The 23,631-nt window shown below is 39.0% G+C and overlaps 1 protein-coding gene across 20 annotated transcripts in view; it reads left to right on the forward strand.

Annotated features, from left to right (window-relative positions):
* Window positions 1-23,631, forward strand: part of KMT2C (lysine methyltransferase 2C) — a 310,436-nt gene that overhangs the window by 114,299 nt on the left and 172,506 nt on the right. For all 20 annotated transcript variants that reach the window (XM_074378876.1, XM_074378875.1, XM_074378881.1 and 17 more), the window contains 3 exons: window positions 11,144-11,344; window positions 15,625-15,773; window positions 17,810-17,919. In XM_074378876.1, the coding sequence (XP_074234977.1) occupies window positions 11,144-11,344; window positions 15,625-15,773; window positions 17,810-17,919 (460 nt within the window). The remainder of the gene's footprint in view (window positions 1-11,143; window positions 11,345-15,624; window positions 15,774-17,809; window positions 17,920-23,631) is intronic.

Consider the following 23,631-nt stretch of genomic DNA (forward strand, 5'->3'; position numbering starts at 1 on the left):
AATCGCTTGAATCTGGAAGGCGGGCGTTGCAGTGAGTCAAGATCACACCATTGCACTCCAGCCTGGGCAACAAGAGCGAAACTTTGTCTTTAAAAAAAAAAAAATGGATTAATACCACTATATTTAAATTTAAAACTTTGCATAAAATAATACCAAAGTGAGAGTAAAATGATAAATGACAGAAAAGGGAAAAATATTTCTAAAGCATATAACTGACAAAAACTTATGTTTATATGTATTTAAAAATGAAACAAAACAATTCATTAGGAAAAGGCCACTTCTGTAGAAGGCAATAAGCATTACTTGATTATTTGAAATAAACATTACTTGATTATGACATATTTTTAAACATGCTATTGGATTTTAGTTCGCTAATATTTTGTTTATATTCATAATCTGTGAATTTTTCTAATTTTTACTGTAATTCCTAGTTTTGGAGACAAAATTATGCCAGTCTTATGTGGGTGAGGCGTCTTTCAGTTTTCTTACATTTTCTAGAACTACTAGTTTAGGATAGGAATTGATTTCATGAAAGTTTGAAGTAAATATCGTAAAATTACTTGGGTCTGTGGGGTTTCTTTTAGAAAGTGAAATCACTACCAGTTCAATTCAAAAATTTTTTTCTTTGATTGTATATTCTATAAATTTGCTCCCAACTTCTGTATTTTTTCTGTTTAGCTGTTTCATCTTATACCAGTTTTCTCATGTTATATTTTTCTCAGAACTTACAAATTTTATCTAAAATGAGTAATGATACATTTATTATTTTTTAAATATTACTGGCAAATCCAAATTGTACATTTATAAGTACAGTATGATGTTTCAATTCATGAATGCAAAGTGCAATGATTGAATCAAGTCAAATAACATATCCATTACCTTGATTACCTCTCATTTGTTATGGTGAGGCATTTGAAATTTACTCTTAGGTTGGTGCAAAAGTGATTGCAGTTTTTGCCATTACTTTTAATGGCAGAACTGCAGTCACTTTTGCACCAAACTAATAGTTATTTTAAAATATAGGTCATCCTGCTATGCAGTATATCTCAAAACCTATTCCTCCTATCTCAACCTTTGTATCCTTTGACTAACAACTTACTATTTCCTTCTTCTGGCTTTACTTTCTCTGAGTGTCTGTTTACTATTACTCTACTACCGCTTCTATTAGTTCAGCTTTTTTAGATTAATATGTAAGTGAGATCATGCAGTATTTGTCTTTCTGTACCTGGCTTATTTCACTTATCATAATGTCCTCTAGATTCATCTGAGTTGTTGTAAAAGGCAGGTCCCTCCTGCCCGTCCCCTGTCCCCTGTCCCCTCCCCCCTCCCCCCTCTCCCCTCCCACCCTCCTGCTCTCTCTCCCCTTCTCCCACTGTCCCCTTCTCTCTCTCCTTTCTCCCCTCTCCCGCTTTTCCTTCTCCTCTCTCCCCTTCTCCTCTCTCCCGTCTTCCTTCTGTCTTCTCCCCTCCTCCCCTCTCTCCCTCCTCTTCTCCCCTCTCTCCTCTCCCCCTCCTCTTCTCCCCTCTCCCCCTCTTCCCTTCCCCTTCTCCCCTTCTTCCCTCCCCCATCTGTTTTTTTTCCATTTTGGACAGGGTGTCACTCTGTTGCCCAGGCTGCAGTACAGTGCTGTGGTCACAACTCCCTGCAGTCTCAACTTCCTGGGCCCAAGCAATCCTGCCACCATAGCCTCCAAGTAACTGGGACTACAGGTGTGTGCTCACCACACCGGGCTAATTTATTTATTTATTTATTTATTTTTTTGAGACGGAGTTTTGCTCTCGTTACCCAGGCTGGAGTGCAATGGCACGATCTCGGCTCACCGCAACCTCCGCCTCCTGGGTTCAGGCAATTCTCCTGCCTCAGCCTCCTGAGTAGCTGGGATGACAGGCATATGCCACCACGCCCAGCTAATTTTTTGTATTTTTAGTAGAGACGGGGTTTCACCATGTTGACCAGGATGGTCTCGATCTCTTGACCTCGTGATCCACCCGCCTCGGCCTCCCAAAGTGCTGGGATTACAGGCTTGAGCCACCGCGCCCGGCCCACACTGGGCTAATTTTTTAAATTTTTTGAAGAGATGACAACATAGTCGTCTTATGTTGTCTGGGCTGGTTTTGAATATCTGGGCTCAAGCAGCCTTCTAGCCTTGACCTCCTGAAGTAAGGGGATTATAGGCATGAGCCACCACTCCCCATCTTCCTGCTTTTCAAGGCTGAATAGTATTCCATTGTTTATATATACACCATATTTTCTATATCCATTTCATCTATTGATGAATGCTTAGGTTGATTCCATATCTGGCTGTTGTAAGTAATGCTGCCTGCAGTATGCATGGGCATGCAGATATCCTTTTGACATTGATTTCAGTTCATTTGGATATATACCCAGAAGTGTGATTACTGGATTATATGATAATTTCCTTTATAGTTTTTTGAGAAACCTCTTAACTGTTTTCCATAATGGCTAATTGACACCCCCCAGCAATGTACAGAACTTACGTTTTTTTCTGTATCCTTGGCAATACTTACCTTTCATATTTTTGATAATAACCATTTGAACAGGTGTTAGGTAATATATGATTATGGTTTCAGTTTGCATTTCCCTAATGATTGGTGATGCTGAGCATTTTCCCATATACCTGTTGGCCATTTGTATGTGTTCTTTTGAGAAATGTCTGTTCAGGTCCTTTGCCCAGTTTTTAATCAGGTTGTTTTCTTGCTATTGAGTTGGGTTCCATAAATATTTTCTCCCATTCTGTGGGTTGTCTCTTTACTTTGTTAATTGTTTCCTTTGCTGTACAGAGGTTTGTAGTTTAGCTATCCCATTTGTCTGTTATTGCTTTTGTTGCCTATGCTTTCAGGGTCATATCCAAAAAGTGACTGTCTCCATGGAACTTTCTCCCTGTGTTTTCTTCCAGTAGTTTTATAGTTTGACATTTTAAACATAAGACTTTAATCTATATTGAATTGATTTTTGTGTGCTGTGTGAGACAAGGGTGTGATTTTATTCTTACGAATGTGGATGTACAGTTTTTTCATCGCCATTTATTGAAGAGACAGTTCTTTACCCATTGTGATTTTTTGGCATCTTTGTTATAAATCAACTGGGTGTAAATGTGTGAGTTCCTTCGTGTTTCATTGGTCCATGTATCTTGTTGTTACTGTTTTTTGAGCCAGGGTGTCTGTAGCACAGGCTGGAGCACAATGGTGGGATCTTGACTTGCTGCAGCCTCTGCCCCTGGGCTCAAGACATCCACTCACCCCAGCCCCCTGATTACCTGGGACAACAGGTGCTTGCTACCACCCCTGGCTTATTTTTGTATGTTTAGTAGAGACGGGCTTTCATCATGTGAAATCCTGAATTCACCCAGGCTAGTCGAATTCCTGGGCTCAAGCAATCTGTCTTCCTCAGCCTCCCAAGTGCTGGGATTACAAGTGTGAACCACTTCGCCTGTCCAGATGTCTGTTTTTTTTTTTTTTTTTTTTTTTTTAAAGATGGAGTCTTGCTCTGTTGTCCGGATTGGAGTGCAGTGGTGTGGTCTCAGCTCACTGCAACCTCTACCTCCCAGGTTCAAGCAATTATCTTGCCTCAGCCTCCTCAGTAGCTGGGGTTACAGGCATGTGCCCTGACGCCCAGCTAATTTTTATATTTTTAGTAGAGATGGGGTTTCATCGTGTTGGCCAGGCTGGTCTCAAACTCCTGACCTTGTGATCCACCTGCCTCGGCCTTCCAAGGTGCTTGGATTACAGGCATCAGCCACCATGCCTGACCATCTTTCTCTTGACTGTATTGCTCTGCATAGGACTTCCAGTAATACATTGAAAAGAAATGGTGAGAATGAGCGTTTATTTATTTATATTATTATTATTATTATTATTATTATTTTTGAGACAGAGTCTTGCTCTGTTGCCCAGGTTGGAGTGCAGTGGTGCAGTCTCAGCTCACTGCAACCTCTGCCTCCTGGGTTCAAGCGATTCTCCTGCCTCAGCCTCTCAAGTAGCTGGGATTACAGGCACATGCCACCATGCCTGGCTAATTTTTGTATTTTTAGTAGAGACAGGGTTTCACCATGTTAGTCAGGCTGGTCTCGAACTTCTGAACTGATGATCCACCTACCTTGGCCTCCCAAAGTGCTGGGATTACAGGTGTGAGCCACTGTGCCCAGTCGAGCATTTATTATTATTTTTTTATTTGTTGCAGATGTAGTTATTTCTCCTCTTCATTTTGTATTTTATTTGAATGTTGCCTGTTTTTTTTCAACAGAGATTTTTGCTTTAAAAGAATTAGGTTTTGGTGATCTCTATTGTTACTAGTTTTCTGTTTCCCTGATTTCTGTTGTTTTCCTTGTAGTTTTCTATCAGTATCCTTGTTTACTTTGTCCCCAACTTCTTTGTTTTAAAAAATTACTATTATTTTTTTTCAAAGCTAATGCAAATTAGTAAAAAAATTATTTTTTAAATAGAGACAAGGTCTTACTGTGTTGCTCAGACTGGTCTGGAACTCCTGGGTGCAAGTGATTCACCTGCCTCTACCTCCTAAAGTGCTGAGACTACAGCTGTGAGCCGTAGTGCCTGGCCCCCAACTTCTTTAGTTGAAAGCTTAGCTCATTTCTGTTTAACCGTTTTTTTTTTTTTTTTTTTGAGACTGAGTCTTGCTCTGTTGCCCAAGCTGGAGTGCACTAGCATGATCTCGGCTCATTGCAGCCTCCGCCTCCCATGTTCAAGCGATTTTTCTTGCCTCAGTCTCCTGAGTAGCTAGGATTACAGGCATGTGCCACCACACCTGGCTAATTTTTATTTTTAGTAGAGATTGGATTCCACTATGTTGGCCAGTTTGATCTTGAACTCTTGACCTTGGGTGATCCATGGACTCTGCCACCCAAAGTGCTGGAATTACCGGCGTGAACCACCACTCCTGGGCTACAAATTTTTATATTCAGTATTTTCATTACAGTTTCATACCAGATATTGGGATTTCCATTTTAAGCGAAAGATTCTTAAGCAATATTTTTTTTTAGTTTCCTGATATTTGGAAATTTTTTTTTTTCCTTGAAATGGAGTCTCGCTCTGTTGCCAAGGCTGGAGTGCAACGGCAAGATCTCTGCTCACTGCAACTGCCACCTCCTGTTCAAGTGATTCTCCTGCCTCAGCCTCCCAAGTAGCTGGGACTACAGGCACGTGCCACCACACCTGGCTAATTTTTGTGTTTTTAGTAGAGATGGGTTTTGCCATGTTGGCCAGGCTGGTCTCAAACTCCTGACCGCGTGATCCGCCCTCCTTGGCCTCCAAAAGTGTTGGGATTACACGCATGAGCCACCACACCTGGCCAGAAAATTTTAAGTTATCCATTTATTATACATTTTTAGTTTTACTGCATTGTTGTCAGAGAATATGGCCTGTATGATACTGGTCACTTGCAATGTATCATGTACTCTTTTATGGCCTACTATGTAATCTATTCTTGGAAATATTTTAATATACTTGAAAAGAATGTAAATCATTGGTTGTAGATAGAACTGAATATAGTATCTCAAACTAATTTATTACACTCAGATAAATAACAATAAAGATGTTCAATATCTACTTAATTTTTTTTTTTTTTTTTTTTGAGATGGATGGAGTCTCACTCTGTCTCTCAGGCTAGAGTCCAGTGGCGTGATCTCAGCTCATTGCAACCTCCTCCTCCCAGGTTAAAGTGATTCTTCTGGCTCAGCCTCCTGAGTAGCTGGGACTACAGGCATGTGCCACCATGTTGGGCCCATTTTTGTATTTTTAGTAGAGATGGGGTTTCACCATATTGGCTAGGCTGGTCTTGAACTCCTGACATAGTGATCCAACACCTCGGCCTCCCAAAGTGCTGGGATTACAGGTGTGAGCCACTGCGCCTAGCCAGTATCTACTTAATTTTTATCCATTTGATACAGTATTTTCTGAGAAAGTAATTAAAATCTTCCACTGTTGTTGATTATTTTTTTAACCTTCCAGTTCTGTTAGTACAGGTTGAGTATCCCTTACACAAAATACTTGGGACAGGCTGGGTGCAGCCGCTGATGCCTGTAATTCCAGCACTTTACGATGCCAAGGCAGGTGAATCATCTGAGGCCATGACTTTGAGACCAGCCTGGCCAACATGGTGAAACCCTGTCTCTACTAAAAATAGAAAAATTAGCCAGGTGTTGTGGCGTGTGCATCTAGTCCCAGATACTTGGGAGGCTAAGGCAGGAGAATCACTTGAATCAGGGAGGTGGAGGTTACAGTCAGCTGCGCCACTGCACTTAAACCTGGATGACAGAGCTAGACTCCATTTCAAAAACAAAAACAAAAACAAAATGCTTGGGAGCAGTTGTGTTTTGGATTTTGGAATATTTGCATATACATAATAGATATTTTGGGGATGGGAGACATGTATACACATGAAATTCATTTATGTTTCATATATACCTTATACACATAGCCGAAGGTAATTTTATAGAATATTTAAGTAATTGTATGCTTGAAACAAAGTTTATATTAAGTACTTACAAGTGAAATTTTCTACTTGTGTTATCATGTTAGTGCTTAAAAAGTTTTGAATTGGCCAGGTGCGGTGGCTCATGCCTGTAATCCCAGCACTTTGGGAGGTTGAGGTAGGCAGATCACAAGGTCAGGAGTTGGAGACCAGTCATGGCCAACATAACGAAACCTTGTCTCTACTAAAAATGCAAAAAATTAGCCAGGTGTGATAGTGTGCACCTGTAATCCCAGTTACTTGGGACGCTGAGGCACGAAAATCACATGAACCTGGGAGGCGGAGGTTGCAGTGAGCCAAGATCGCACCATTGCACTCCAGCCTGGGCAGTAGTGTGAGACTCATGTCCAAAAAAAAAAAAAGTTTTTTATTTTGGAGCATTTTATATTTTGGATTTTCAGATTAGAGATGGATAACCATCTCTTTCAGATTAGAGATTCATTTGGAGGCCTGTTGGTCTGTGTATATGGTTATAAGGGATATCTGTTATACTACTATTGATGGTTTTATTAGTGTATAACATCTTTTTCATCTCTAATGCTGTTTTCTTTTTGAGCTAACTTTCATTTTGTCTGATAAAATTATCACCACTCAGACTTTGTTTTGGTTTATGTTTGCCTGGTATCTTTTTACCTCCTTTCCCATCAACATTTTGTCCTTGTTTTATGTGTCCTTTGTCTTTATACTTCCAACATTTTTTGCACCTTTTTTTTTTTTTTTTTTTTTTTTTTTTGAGAGGGAATCTATCTCTGTTGCTAGGCTCGAGTGCAGTGGTGTGATCTCGGCTCACTGCAACCTCTGCCTCCCGGGTTAAAGCAGTTCTCCTGCCTCAGCCTCCTGAGTAGCTGGGACTATAGGCACACACAACCATGCCTGGCTAATTTTTATATTTTTAGTAGAGAGGGTTTTAACAATGTTGACCAGAAGATCATGGTGATCCATGATCACCTTGGCGTCCCAAAGTGCTAGGATTACAGGTGTGAGCCACTGTGCCCTGTCTGCACCTAATTTTAATCTAATCTCAAAAGTGGTCTTGTGATTTTTGCCTTTTAATTGTTGATTTTTATTTACATTATTGTAATTGGCTACTAATATTTTGCCATTTAAAAAAATGTTTTTCAGCTGCTTTATACATGGTATTTATTTGTTTGTTAATTTATTATTTTTGAGACGGAGTCTCACTCTGTTGCCCAGGCTGGAGTGCAGTGGCACGATCTTGGCTCACTGCAACCTCTGCCTCCTGGGTTTAAGTGATTCTCCTGCCTCAGTCTCCCAAGTAGCTTGGATTACAGGTTCCTGCCACCGCATCTGGCTAATTGTAGTATTTTTAGTAGAGATGGGGTTTTACCATGTTAGCCAGGCTGGTCTCAAATTCCTTACCTCGTGAACTGTCCGCCTCGGTATCCCAAAGTGCTGGGATTACAGGTGTGAGCCACCATACCCAGCCTCTTTTTCTTTTTAAAATACAGACAGGATCTCACTATTTTGACCAGGCTGGTCTCAAAATCCTGGGGTCAAGCAGTCCTTCTGCCTTCACCTCCCAAAGCACCGGATTTACAGTGTGAGCCACTGCCCCTGGCTGAGTTGCTGTATGTATGTTTTTCTTCCTTGGTTGTGCATGAACACCTAATGAGGTACATGGAGAGGAGCCTATGTGTGGGTTAGAATTCCTCTTGTGTCTGTGGTCACAGGTGTTAACATATTTTCACTGTGTCTCACACTTGGCTTCTAGCAATTTGTTAAAATTTTTTAACTCAATTCTGATTATCCTGCTCATATGATATTCAGTGTCATCTTCCTCAGAGGTACTGTTGTCTCATTTTTTTGTGGAAGTGTCTTTCATTTGACTGTGAGTTGGTTTTCCTGTGATTTCTGCCCTCTGATGGGTTTCAGAAAAGTAAATTTGCAGATTCTCTGATTGGGTTATACTGTGTGATTGGGCACAATGCTGTTTGTAGTTTTCTACAGCCAAACCAAAAGGTAGAATCTTATTTTAAAAAATCAACAATAAATTACTCTGAGGTGTTTGACCTTTCTTATTTCATACAACTTTTCCTGATTTTTTAATAATTGAAGTACCTTTCTAGAAGTATTTTCGTTGTGGATCTCTTGGGTGGCAAAATTTCCGAGGTCTTCTAATCCGGGGAATAATTTTACTATACCTTCACATTTCCGCGATAGTTTTGAATATAAAATTGAAGGCTAAGGTATTTTTATGCAGTATCTTTAAAATATTGCTCCAATTTTTAATTAGTGCTGTTATAATCAATGTTGTTGATAAGGTTAATGATTGTTGCCTCTCATGGGTACTGTTTCTAGGGCAAGAAACAAACCAGAAATGGGATATCTTGAAATAAATGTAAGCTTAATAGCTCAGAGAAAATTTTATAAATAAGAGTATATTGGGCCGGGCGCGGTGGCTAAAGCCTGTAATCCCAGCACTTTGGGAGGCCGAGGCGGGTGGATCACAATATCAAGAGATCGAGACCATCCTGGTTAACATGGTGAAACCCCGTCTCTACTAAAAATACAAAAAATCAGCTGGGCGTGGTGGCACGTGCCTGTAATCCCAGCTACTCAGGAGGCTGAGGCAGGAGAATTGCCTGAACCCAGGAGGCGGAGGTTGCAGTGAGCTGAGACTGCACCATTGCACTCCAGCCTGGGTAACAAGAGCGAAACTCCGTCTCAAAAAAAAAAAAAAAAAAAAAAAAAAAAAAAAAAAATATATATATATATATATATATATATATATATATATGTATATATATATATAAAGATACTGGCAAAGCATATGGTGGTGGTCTCTTTTTGGTAAGAAGAAATTTTCTTTTTCAATTCGACTTGATTTTTCTGAACTTAGACTACATTTAATTTGTGTATGTGTGTGTATCTCAGTACTAGCTGACAACGCAATTTATCATGAACTTGAAATAGGTAATTAGAAAAGCAAAAGCTAATTTTCATAAAAAGTAATTAGTTGAGAGTCCAATGTGAGCTAACCATAAGTTTTAAAAAGTCACCTTAAAAGATTAGTTCTATCACTTGGTAATCAAAGACATGTAAGATCACGGGATAAATACTGTAGAGGTAACTTTAATGCCTGAGAAGAAGGATTTGGGTATAGCAGCAGTAAGTATCTTGTGAAGGGTAAATATAACTAAGAGGAAATGGTCCTTTTAATTTCATTCCTTCTAAGCTCTCTTAAAAGTGTATAATCCATATATGTGTATTGTTTTAAAATTTTTTAATGTTATCTTTTTTTTTAATCAATAGACTTAGAAGAGCAGTTTTAGGTTTACACAAAAATTAAGCTCATTCTCCTACCTCCACCCGTAACAGTAACAGTTTCCTTTATGATTAGTAGTGTCTGCTGTGTTAAAACCAATATGGATTATTTATTTAGAGACAAAGTTTTGCTCTTGTTGCCTAGGCTGGACTGCAGTGGTGCGATCTCAGTTCACCGCAACCTCCACCTCCTGGGTTCAAGCGATTCTCCTGCCTCAGCCTCCCTGGTAGCTGGGATTACAGGAGCGTACAACGATGCCAGGCTGATTTTGTATTATTAGTAGAGATGGGGGTTTCTTCCATGTTGGTCATGCTGGTCTTGAACTCCTGACCTCAGGCGATCCGCCTGCCTTGGCCTCCCAAAGTGCTGGGATTACACGCATGAGCCATCGTGCCTGGCAATTTTTAGCTACAGTCCATAGTTTACATTAGGGCTCAGTACCTGCCATTACAGTATCATTTAAAATGGTTTCACTGCCTTAAAAATACCCTTTGCTACTAATCATCCCTTTCCTCCCTCCTATTCAGCTCTTTTGCTTTCCCCAAATCTACTACCACTTAACCCTGCCACTATTTAAGCTTATATTTTTTATCTCCCCGTGTGTATGCATGTGTGTGGTATATATATATCATGCATAATGGACATTTCATCAAGTGGTTAAATAAAACTGTCACCATATGTTTTACAGAGCTGTCATGCAGTTGGGCGGCTACTAAACTTTACCTTCTTTCCCATTTTTAGCTTGCATTTTTCCCCCCCGCCGAGACAGAGTCTTGCTCTGTCACCTAGGCTGGAGTACAGTGGTTTGATCTCAGCTTACTGCAACCTTTGCCTCCTGGGTGCAAGCAAGGTGCCTCAGCCACCTGAGTAGCTGGGATTACCGGTGTGTGCCACCACACACAGCTAATTTTTGTATTTTTAGTAGAGACGGGGTTTTTACCATGTTGGACAGGCTGGTCTTAAACTGTTGGCCTTAAGAGATACTGCTGCCTCAGCCTCCCAAAGTGCTGGGATTACAGGCATGAGCCACTGCACCTGGCCCCCATCCTTAACTTTCTTACTTGGATTTTTTTTCTAGTCAAATATTAAAGGCAATAACTTTTCTAAGTACTAACTAGAATTTTTTGGATTTGATATGTCTACTACTTTAAAGAGTGCTATGGAAAAGTAGAATTCCAAATGTATAATAATTATTAAACTTAATTGTTCTTATGGGTAATCACGGAATAGACTGTAGAAAATAGATTGAAAAGCTTAGCTTGCGTTTTAGACATGGTTAAAAAGCACATATCTATAGTTGTCACTTAAAGTAGTTGTCTCCCTCTCTGACTTACGTTTCATTTTTACTAGTGAACAGCTCTGCGCTTTTTGTTACTGTGGGGAAAAAAGTTCCTTAGGACAAGGAGACTTAAAACAATTCAGAGTAACGCCTGGATTTATCTTGCCATGGAGAAACCAACCTTCTAACAAGAAGGACATTGATGACAACAGCAATGGAACCTATGAGAAAATGCAAAACTCAACACCACGAAAACAAAGAGGACAGAGAAAGTAAGCAGTTTTGAATTTAAATTGTTGAAATAGATTAAGACTGTGTATCATTTATTTTCATTATAATGTTTATAAATTTTCAAATGGGGTTGTTCTTGTTGACCGGTTTCTCATGTTTTCCACATTTATGGGATACTCTATGACTCATAATTAACTCAATCCAACAAACTGTCCTTTTCACAAAATTTTCTTATTTTTTAAAAAAGTTTATCTTAATTGTATATTAAAATCAGTGTGATCACAAAACCAAACTTTTGGAAGAAAACGTTAAAGAACATAACCCAAGCTGAGAGGGAGGGAGTTCTTAGAATTTATAAATGGAAAGAAGATATTAATAAAACAGATCAATGAAGTCCTTCTTTTGTTTCTCTAAATAAGCTTTTAATTGTAAGACTGTAATGTAATGCGATAGCAAATTCAGAACTGATTTTCACCACTCTTGTCTTTTGTGTCATCCATTCATTGAACCAGTCAATCAATTAATTAATCAAATTTATATATGTGTGTGTGTGTGTGTGCTTCAGAAAATGTTGGACTGTCTTCCTCATTTTTCCCTCCTTCCCCCTTGTTCGTCACTCCCTCCTGGCATTCCTCCCTCCTTCACAGGAGATGCTTTTTTCTTTCTTAAGGAATTTTTTGTAATTATATATGTATGTCTATATTCATGGATACATTGTACCTACCTAAAACTCTTGTCTAATATGTTTCAAAATATTTTGTGCAGTTGTGTTTAAAGACCATATTAATATGGAGACTTGGCTGTGCTGGTTAAGGGAGTAGAAGTTTCTGTAATTGATGAGAAAGTGTAAAAATTATTTTGGCTTGCAAAACTAGCAGACTCTGCCTCTTGAGGATGATGATGTAATCACCCAAGTGCTTATCTGGCTTATATCCAAATTTAAGTACTAAAGCATTTTCCTGTTGTACTTATTTGATTGGCTCCTTGTTTTGAACTGCTGCCAATGCCCTGAAGACCTGAAGTAGAAAATGAAACAATAACAAGAAGGAGAGTGTTTTAAAAGAATTTAAGGTGGAACAGTTTAAGGAAGCTTAGAAGTACTGTATTAGGAGAGTTGTGTTGTTTGGGAGGCCATAGCTAGATCATATGCAAGAGCCTTATCTTTAGTTATTAATTGAGTACACACATCGTAATAAAATAAAAGGCCAGCAAACTTAAAATGTCTATTAGCAAATTTGATGGACTGAATCAGGCTGTATCTTATATCCTCATGTTGTGCCTTAAATAATGGCAATTATATAAAATCCTGTCCTGAGAAATAGAATTGGGCTTCATTTTCTTTTTTTCTTTTTTTTTTGAGACGGAGTTTCGCTCTTGTTACCAGGCTGGAGTGCAATGGCGCAATCTCAGCTCACCGCAACCTCCGCCTCCTGGGTTAAGGCAATTCTCCTGTCTCAGCCTCCCGAGTAGCTGGGATTACAGGCACGTGCCACCATGCCCAGCTAATTTTTTGTATTTTTGGTAGAGACAGGGTTTCACCATGTTGACCAGGATGGTCTCGATCTCTTGACCTCGTGATCTACCGCCTCGGCCTCCCGAAGTGCTGGGATTACAAGCTTGAGCCACCGCGCCCGGCCTCATTTTCTTGTTTTAAGAGTGAAATTGCCTGGCCTTTTGGCTCACGCCTGTAATCCCAGCACTTTGGGAGGCCAGGGTGGGTGGATCACAAGGTCAGGAGTTTGAGACCAGCCTGACCAATATGATGAAACCCTGTCTGTACTCAAAGTACAAGAATCAGCCAGGCATGATGGCACGTGCCTGTAGTCCCAGCTATTCAGGAGCTGAGGCAGGAAAAATGCTTGAACCTGGGAGGCGAAGGTTGCAGTGAGCTGAGATAGTGCCTCTGCACACCATCCTGGGCGACAGTGAGACTACATCTCAAAGAAAAAAGTGAAATTAATTTTTAGTGAAATTCTTATGAGCTCGGATAATTACATAAAAATAGCCTTTATTAAATGAAAGGCTTTGTATAAATTTGGTGCTTACCAACTTAATAAGTAATGATGACATACTAGTTAATGACGTACACTTAAAAATTTGGCATCATTGGCCGGGTGCGGTCTGTAATCCCAGTACTTTGGGAGGCAAAGGTGGGGAGATCACAAGGTCAGGAGATCAAGACCATCCTGGCTAACACAGTGAAACCCTGTCTCCTGCTAAAAATACAAATATTAGCCGGACATGGCGGCATGCGCCTGTAGTTCAGCTACTTGGAAGGGTGAGGCAGGAGAATCTCTTGAACCTGGGAGGCAGAGGTTGCAGTGAGCCGAGATGGCACCACTGCACTCCAGCCTGGGTGACAGAGCAAGACTCCATCTCAAAAAAAAAAAAAAAAAAAAAAAAACATAAAATAAATTTGGCATCATTTAAGGGTAGGCAATTAATTTAGCTTGGTAATGATTTCAAATATTTACAAAATATATGTTACTAATGTAGTTTAAATAGCTAGTTAATTTTAAAAACAATTCTACAGAGGAGGTTTTGAAAATGGCTTTCCTCTCATTTTCACTGTATAAAAAAATCAAGAATGTTTTTACTTTTTCTTCCATTTTGTAACTTAGAATTTTGTGGGGCATGCATTTCAGCTGATTCCTCTTGATGTCTCTTCCTAAGCTGGGCTGCTGTCATCCTTAGTGTTGACATTGATATCTTACTGATATGGTATATACATACAAACCAGTCTCAAAGCTTCAAGGTTGAATTTGATTAAGCTGCTGGTTTGGACCTGATTAGTAATATATTAGTCAGTCGTTCTGTTGGTTTTTTACACCCCTTTCCCTCATCAAATGCTAGTGCAAAACAATATGTTAAAACAATACTTAGTAGTTATAGATGAACTGTTGGTCTTTTTTTTTCCCCTCCCAATAAAATAATGATTTGTAATGGACAACATGTTTGTAGGAATAGAGATTATATTTATAGGAAAGAATTTGTTCTCATTTTACTGTGGGCATTTATTAAAATGAGAATTTAAAGTTAGCATAGCATGCTAAACCTTTTTTTAGAAGTCTATGCATTTCTAATGCTGAACATAAAACATAACTGGTTATTTTTATATGATTTGATATTTAAATGTACTTATTGAAATATGTTAATACTTTTTTTCTTTCAATGATTCCAGGTATAAAAATGTTTAGTACCCTAGTCATTGTGCTGATTTTCTCTTAATAGGAATCATGATAAATATCCAGCATACAGAAGTGCAGTGAGTTATGATCTATATTCAATAGTGACTTACTCCAGAATTATGATCAGGTTAAATACTGTGGTTTCAGGAGAAGATTAAAGTTTTAGTGGTAGTCATCTGATTTCCCATATTTAATACTAAATACATTAGCCAGTTTTGTTTACTTAATGGTCTTAAATATTACCTACAGTGTTAGACCTTGAAAGGCTGAAATCTCCCATATGTTGTTCACTTTATTCAGTGTACTTTTTTAGACTATAGTTTTTGCTGTTACACTATCTTCCTTATTCTACATGACTTTGGTAGTGATTTTGCTTTTGTTTTTTAATTCCAAATTGTGATGTACAGTCTTGATTGAGAGTACTTGCAACGTCATGCCGCCGACCAGCTGTTGAGATTTGTTGACGGGAACATAAGAAAGCTACAGCTGATACATTCCGTTCCTCCTGCCTCTGTTTTCACACTTTGTAGTGGGTTTTTATTTTCCCTGGGCAATGTCCTTTCTTTACAAAGCTAACTGCCACCTCTTGTTGTGGCAGTCCTCAGTCAAGATACAGCAAAGTAAACATTTCTTATGTGATCAAGTTTTGTTTTGTAAAGCATTTAAGTAAAGCCTCGGTGACAAAGTGAGACCCTGTCTCAGAAACAAAACCCCCAAAAAAGAACTAAACACAGATTGCTGGGCCCCACTGCAAGATTTTTTGATTCTGTAGATCTCACTTGTGATCTGAGATTCATTTTAAGTGTTAAATACAATTCCTGACTAGAATATGAGAGTTGGTTTTAAAAACATTATATTATGGAATGGAATGAGAAAAGAAATTTACAATTTAATTTTAATACTTTGCTGTGGGTTTGGAGACTCTTTTTCTTAGTTGTTACTTACATGATATGGGAACCCAGTTTAATACTACACTGTGGATAATACTAACAGATGAATTCTAAAAGTTGTTTTATGACAGTTAATGCCTGATAAATTAAAATGGATTTGGCAGTATGTTGCCTTTAAACAATTAAAAATGAAACAATTTTCTGCTTGTTTTCACTTTCACAACTATTTTATTTTATTTTCAGAGAACGATCTCCTCAGCAGAATACAGTATCTTGTGTAAGTGTAAGCACCCAGACGGCGTCGGATGATCAGGCTGGTAAACTGTGGGATGAACTCAGTCTGGTTGGGCTTCCAGATGCCATTGATGTCCAAGCCTTATTTGATTCTACAGGTATGGGCCTGTTTTCATAATAACTGCCTGTTAATTCTGGAAGCATTTTAATTTTAATGCATCGCCAATGCCCTCAATAATAAATACATTTTGTCTAGAAATAACTAAAATCATACTATAAAAAATCATTATTAAATATGCCTGATTAGGTAAAATAAATTGTTTAATAAGGTTTATGTAATTTATTTAAAATCTACATAGTACTATCACCAGACTAGATGCTTTAAAAAATACTTGCATTTATTCTTGTGTAGATAGCAGTGCTGTGGAGCTCTGACAATTGAGAAAAGAGAGAAAATTTTAAAGGGGAATATTTTAAAGTTAGAACTTGGGGAATGTGGCATTCTGGATCTCTCTCTTATTTGGGCATGAAGAAGAATATATCTGAGCCGTGTAGGTTATCTTATTATAAGAGTATTGTAACTTAGCACTTCTGGTGCTGTTGGGATTTTAAGTACATCCCATTCTGTAGTCGAACTGCAGATTGATAGTGGTTCAAGTGTTATGTGATGGATAATTGAAAGGCTGAAGTGTTAATAGTCATTGCTAGGTGTTCTCACTGTGGTATGAGGGAAGTAGAGGTGTATGTGTAGTTTATTCTATACATTCCCTTTGTATATACCCTCAACAGAGTACTCAGTCTTGTTTGTTTTATATAAAGATACCAGAAACATACAAAATACATACATAATATTTAAATAAAATGACTAAAAACTGATTTTGTTTGTTGAAGAAGCAATCAGTAATTCAGTGATTCTCAAACTTTTGTGTGCATCATAATAACCAGATGGCTTGTTAAAACATAGATTGCTGGCTTGGTATGGTGGCTCACAGCTGTAATCTTAGCACTTTGGCCAGCTAAGGTAGGTGGATCGCTTGAACTCAGGAGTTCAAGAGCAGCTTGGGCAACATGGCGAAACCCCGTCCCTACAAAAAATGAAAAAATTTGCTGGGTGTGGTAGTGTGTGTCTGTCGTCCCAACTGTCTGGCAAGGTTGAGGCGAGAGGATCGCTTGAACCCTGGAGATCGAGGCTACACTGAGCTGTGTTCATGCCACTGAGCTTCAGCCTGGGTGACAAAGTGAGACCCTGTCTTAAAAACAAAGGCAAGAAAGAGAACTGAACACAGATTGCTGGGCCCCATTGCAAGAATTTTTGATTCAGTAGCTCTCAGTTGTGATCTGAGATTCTGCATTTCTTTTGGTTTTTATTTTGAGATAGTCTTGCTCTGTTGCCCAGGTTGGAGTGCAGTGGTGCAGTCTCAGCTCATTGCAACTGCTGCTTCCTGGGTTTAAGCGATTCTTGTGCCTCAGCCTACCAAGTAGCTGGGATTACAGGTGATTGCCACTACGGCTGGCTAATTTTTGTATTTTTGTAGAGACAGGGTTTTGCTGTGTTAGCCAGGCTTGTCTTAAATTCCCAGCCTCAAGCAGTTTGTCCACTTTGGCCTCCTAAAGTGCTGGGATTACAGGGATGAGCTACTATGCCCAGCCAGATTCTGTATTTCTAAGAAGTTCTAAGATTGATATTGATGTGGTTGGACCACATATTTAGAAGGGCCACTTTACTGATAACCACAAATACAGGATGTCATTGTATATTTACATATTAGAGTTGATTTTGGAGTTTTATATCTTTATTTTGTTAAATAATTACTTTTTAATTTTTATTTTTATATATATTTTGAGACGGAGTCTCTTTTTGTCACCCAGGCTGGGGTGCAGTGGCATGATCTTGGCTTACTGCAACCTCCGCCTCCTGGGTTCAAGTGATTCTTCTGTATCAGTCTTCTGGGTAGCTGGGATTACAGGTGAACACCACGATGCCCAGCTAATTTTTGTACTTTTAGTACAGACAGGGTTTCACCATCTTGGTAATGCTGGTTTAGAACTCCTGACCTTTGATCCACCCTCCTCGGCCTTTTAAGGTGCTGGGATTACAGGCATGAGCCACTGCGCTCAGCCTTATGTCTTTATTTATTAGCTTTCATATTTTGAATGTTTGCTCATTTGCTCTTTTTCATTTTTCCCATTTTAGGCACTTGTTGGGCTCATCACCGTTGTGTGGAGTGGTCACTAGGAGTATGCCAGGTGGAAGAACCATTGTTAGTGAACGTGGACAAAGCTGTTGTCTCAGGGAGCACAGAAGTAAGTAGACAAAGCAGATATTTAAATCATAGTTTTGTAACATTCACTTTAATTGAAAGTTCACTTGAAAGGATTGTTTATCAAATGATTTCTATAGAGTAAAATCTCTGAAAATAGGAAATTATTAATTTTTATTGAGTAATTTCAATTAGCTGGGCGTGGTGGCACATGCCTGTAATCCCAGCTACACTGGAAGCTGAGGCAGGAGAATTGCTTGAACCCGGGAGGTGGAGGTTGTAGTGAGCCGAGATTGTGCCCTTGCACTCCAACCTAGGCAACAAGAATGAAACTCTGTCTCAAAAAAAAAAAAAGAAAAAAGGATAATTTTAGGCTAGGTGTAGTGGCTCATGCCTGTATTCCCAGTGCTTTGGCAGGCTGAGGCAGGTGGATCATTTGAGATCTGGAGTTTGAGACCAGCCTGGCCAACATGGTGAAACACTGTTTGGGCATAGTAGTAGGTGCCTCTAATTCCAGCTTGGGAGGCTGAGGCAGGAGAAGTGCTGGTACCTGGGAGGTGGAGGTCGCAGTGAGCTGAGATTGCGCCACTGCACTCCATCCTGGGTGACAGAGTGGGACTCTATTTAAAAAAAAAAAAAAAAAAAAAAAAAAGGAGTTATGTAAAAATCAGCTGGGCATGGTGGGGTGCTAAGGTGGAAGGATTGCTTGAGCCCAGTAGATTGAAGTTGCAGTGAGCTGTGATTGCATCACTACCCTCTAGCCTGGGTGCTGGAGTGAGACCCTGCCTCAAAAAAAAAAAAAAAAAAAAAAAATTAATTTGTGTAAGCCATTGGAGTGTAGTATGTTACTTAATGAACTTGAATCTTTTTTTTTTTTTTTTTGTAATAGAGACAGGGTTTCACCATGTTGGCCAGGATGGTCTCAATATCCTGACCTCGTCATCCGGCCGCCTTGGCCTCCCAAAGTGCTGGGATTACAGGCGTGAGCCACTGCACCTAGCTGAACTTGAATCTTTTAAAATGTTTATATTTAAATCAGAAATTAAAATTTTAGAAATAAAAATTATGAACTATGCTTACATATTCATGTGGTTGCTTTTTAAAACAGAACTATTTGATAAAGATTTAAAATGAGAGAAAATATTTGAAAAGATTTGAAGGTCAGTAATCCATAATGTGGACTACCTCTGATAATTTAAAAGCTGATTAAAGTATTTCTTTGTAACTCACTTTGCAGTTTAGTTCATCTTTATTGCATTATATCAAAGTAATATGTGCATAGTCTGCCATTTTTCAGCGCTTTCACTGTGATTTTCAAACAGTATGTATTTTGAAACAAATATAAATGCAACAGCTACATCCCATCTATAAAGACAACAGACTCTTGCTATCTACAAATTTCTTTTCTTTTCTTTTCTTTTCTAATGTAGAAATGGGGTCTCAGCATGATGCCCAGGCTGGTCTCAAACTCTTGTGCTGGCCCAAGGGATCCTCTCTTTTGGGCCTCCCAAAGTGCTGGGATTTTAGACATGAGCCACTGTGCCTGGCCTTCTCTTTGTTTTTTGTTTTTTTTTTAAGGACAGAGTCTTGCTCTGTCACCCAGGCTGTAGTGCAGTGGTGTGATCTCAGCTCACTGTAACCTCCTCCTCCTGGGTTCAAGCGATTCTCCTGCCTCAGCTTCCTGAGTAGCTGGGATTATAGGTGCATGCCACCACACCGTCTAATTTTTGTATTTTTAGTTGAGACAAGGTTTTACCATATTGGCCAGGCTGGTCTTGAACTCCTGACCTCAGGTGATGTGCACACCTCGGCCTCCTGAAGTGTTGAGATTATAGACATGAGCCACTGCACCTGGCCCTTTGGTTTTTAGCAAGTATATTTGGGAGAAATGAGACAGCCCTTCAAATGGAATATGAAAACTGGAAATTTTGACCTTAGAAACTATATGGGCTTTAATAGATAGAAAGAACATAGGCAAAGCTTTGAAAAGTATAGTTGAGACAAGGACTTAGAGTCAAGTAATAGTTTAATCATTAGAACATTAGCTTTTCTTGAGTTATCAGAATGACCTGATTCTCATAGTTGAGTAACCATCACCTCAAGGGTAGTGCAGTCTGAGTGCTTCTTTTGGGAATTTACATTCAAGTGTATATGTCATCAAATTTTGAACAATTTAATGCATAATAGTATATTCCCCAGCCTGAACATTCTTAGAGGTTGGATTAAGACAGTGGTATTTCAGTGAAAACCATCTTTTTAAAGAATTAGTTTATAAAAGTAATTTTTATTTTGGGCTATTTTGCGACAATGAAAGTATTATAGTGAAGGTGACAAAGGCTACATGAGCTTTGTGGTGTTGTATTAGAAGCAGAGGAATCAATATAAATTTGTAGTGTTTGATATGTAGTACAGAAATGTAGGCATAGGTATTTGCATGAGTTTGTATGTATCCATATATTTCCTACCTCTGTTTGCTAGGAGGTTAGTTAAAAGAAAACTTGCCTCACTCACTCTGTCCTTTTTGGAAAGAAGTTACCATTTTTTGTTCTTTAAATGCTTACCGACTAATAATTAAATGGTATTTAGAGATGAAGATTGTGTCTTACCACTAGCAGAGGAATCATAACATCTTAGGAGACATTGCATCCCTTCTGACTTGGTTTAGGCATTAGTATTTGGTGGGCCTAAGCAAGTTACATGCAGATTGAGTACTTGGAGTAGGTAGACCGTCTGGGTATTAGAAGGGACCCAGTGGTAACTCTCTTAAACCTTTACCGCTGCACTAGATTCACTCACTGAAAACTCACAGTAGTGTCAGTTTCGTATTGCCATTTGTACTGTTTTTTGTTTGTTTTGTCCTTCCTTTCTTTTCTTTTCTCTCCCTCTGCCCCTGCCTCCCTCCCTCTTCTTTCCTCCCTTATTTCCAGAGTCTTAACCTGTCATCCAGGCTGGAGAGCAGTGGCGTGATCTCGGCTCATTGACAACTTTGGCCTCCCAGGCTCAAGCAGTCCTTCCCTCAGCCTCCCAAATAGCTGGGACCACAGGCACGCGCCACCTTGCCCAGCTAATGTTTTTTTTGTAGAGACTAGGTCCCGCTATATTCTCCAGGCTGGTCTCTATCTCCTGATCTCAAGTGGTTCTCCTACCTCCTCCCCGCAAAGTGCTAGGATTACAGGCATGTGCCACCACACCCAGCTTTTGTTCATTATTCTTCATTATCAAATAGGCACAAGATGGACCAGTTAGCTAGAACTTTGTCTCAAGAAAGGAAGACTTGTTTCACTGGCAAAACTTTGAACATATAGCAACGTTTTTGTTGACAAGACTGTGGGGAAACAGGTACTCTCATTCTTTCCTGCCCCAGATGCAAATTGGCACACATCTTTTGGAGGGAAATTTAGTGATACCTACAAACTACATATGTATTTACCTCTCAATTATTCTAGGGATCTATCCTAAATATGTCTCTAACAATATAAATTATATCTTATTAAATGTTATTAATTATAGTGTTGTTTAATTTGCAAAATATTGGAAACAAACGGGATGCCCACACAGAGGAGAATGTTTGAATAGACTGTGTTACATCCATACATCCATATAATGGAGTACCATGCAGATAAATAAAAAACTAGAGATTGGTTACCTATAGGGAGTGGAAGGAAGAAGGAAATGGAGATCTGTGTAGCAGGGATGAAAGGCGAGTGGCACTTCTCAGAGTATATTTGTTTGTGTAATTCTGATTCTTAGAACCATAGGAATGTTTTACATGCTTCTGTGCAGTTGTCACCAACCAGGATTTGGGGGACCAAAGAAGCAATTACCACCAACCCAGATGCAGGAGAACCCAAAAAGGAATAGTAAAATTCACATAGAAGGGGATAAGGAAGGAAAGAACTCACCTAAGTAACTGTAGATTAACATAAAACTAAAGACAAAAATGACTGTACAGTCATGTTGTAGTGTTGAAATGGGGTCAGAAGTATGAATATAAACTCATGGTTTTTAATATTTATACAGACGTATGGAAATATAGGTTTGTGTATATGTATGAGTTAGTTTGAATATGTGTAGTTTCCTACCTCTGTTCCCTAAGAGGGCCTAGAAGCAATGACACCCCAGTAGCACTGAGAATACCTAGTGCTTAGATCTTGGTCTTTAACCATTGTTCTTCAGTGAAAGGAACCAGGGCTCCTTGGGAAGTAGTTCCTTACAGAACTGGTGCAGAAAAAATACAAGGTAAGCCTGGATCAACTGGTGGTGCCAGAAAGTAAGGAAGTGCTCAAAAAGATGAAAACCTGTTTGAAGCACAGGAACCAACCTGAAGGAGCTCCTAAGAACTGGACCAATTTTAGCAACCACAAAAATAATGATAATAATTACATTTTTATCCATAGAATAAGTATATGAGTCAATACGGATGTAAAAGATATATATAGATTGTCCAGTCATGTCATTGGTCTACTTAACACTCTTCAGTGACTTCCCATTTTAGTCTGAGAAAAAAAACCAGATCTCTTACTAACCTATAAGGCTCTACATGATCTTCCCCACCCCTCGAATGTACTTCTCGAACATCTTTCACTATAACTGTTCCTTTGTTTACTTCCTTCAGCCACACTGGCCTCGCTGGTCTTCCTCAACTGCAGAGACACAGATCCACCTCAGGGCCTTAGATAATGCATGAGTTGCTCCCTCATATCCTTTATGTATTTATTCAAGCGTGACTTTACAGTGATGCCTTTGCTAGGCTTGCTGTCAAAGATTCCAAGTGCCTTCTCTTTCCGTAATACCTGTGCTTTTTTGTTTTGTTTTTTGTACCTGCCATCTCTGACAGAGTGTATATTCACCTAATAATCTTACTTACTGTTCATCTCCCTCTCAATAGAATACTAGTTCCATTAGGCTAGGGTTATTTTCTGTTTGGTCATTCCTCAGTATAATTTGTAGATTACATTAATAGCACTGAGGATCATTCATGGACTCAGTCATAGGCAGAAAAGAAGTTCAAAGTACCCAAAAGTGTTACTGGAGGTTGTCATTGTGGCCAAGTACATAAAAGTTTATATACCTAATCTCTAAATAGAGTAAATCTTTACAATTCTACAGAAATAATTGGGAAGGAGGAGCCAAGGAAAAATTTGGCTGTCACGAAAGATTCCCTAGGGGCAATGTAGCTATTGAACTTAGAAGACATTTTAATTTTGCCAAAAGGTAGATGTTCTAAATTTGCTGACCTTGGCTAGGTGCAGTGGCTCCCACCTGTAATTCTAGCACCTTGGGAGGCAAAGATGGGAGGATTGCTTGAGCCCAGGAGTTTGTGACCAGCCTGGTTAAGAAAGTGATATCTTGTCTCTACTAAAACAAAAAATTACATTTGCTGGCCTGTATTATGTTGACAATGTAGCTGAGTGCATTTTGATACCTAGCTCTGTTTTCAAAGAAAACAAACAATCTGCCCCTTCAAGATAAAGATGACATTTCAACATTTAAAATGCAGTGACTTTTCAAAGAAACCTGTCCTGGGGGTTGAACATTTTGAAAACAGATGTTTTAAACTATTTATATTGGTATTTTATTGCCAGAAACAGTGACGATTGTAAAAACAAAACAAAAACCTCTCATATTTGTCATCTTAAAAAACTTGAACATGCAATTTTCTGATTTGTTTAAAATATTCTAAAGATTTCTGGTTTAAGTCCATTTATTAAAAATTCAATATTTTTATTAGAGAGGATGAAATTTTATTTGCTTA

The sequence above is a fragment of the Saimiri boliviensis genome, chromosome 10, assembly GCF_048565385.1.
Source record: "Saimiri boliviensis isolate mSaiBol1 chromosome 10, mSaiBol1.pri, whole genome shotgun sequence".
In the NCBI taxonomy this organism is placed as follows: Eukaryota; Metazoa; Chordata; class Mammalia; order Primates; family Cebidae; genus Saimiri; species Saimiri boliviensis.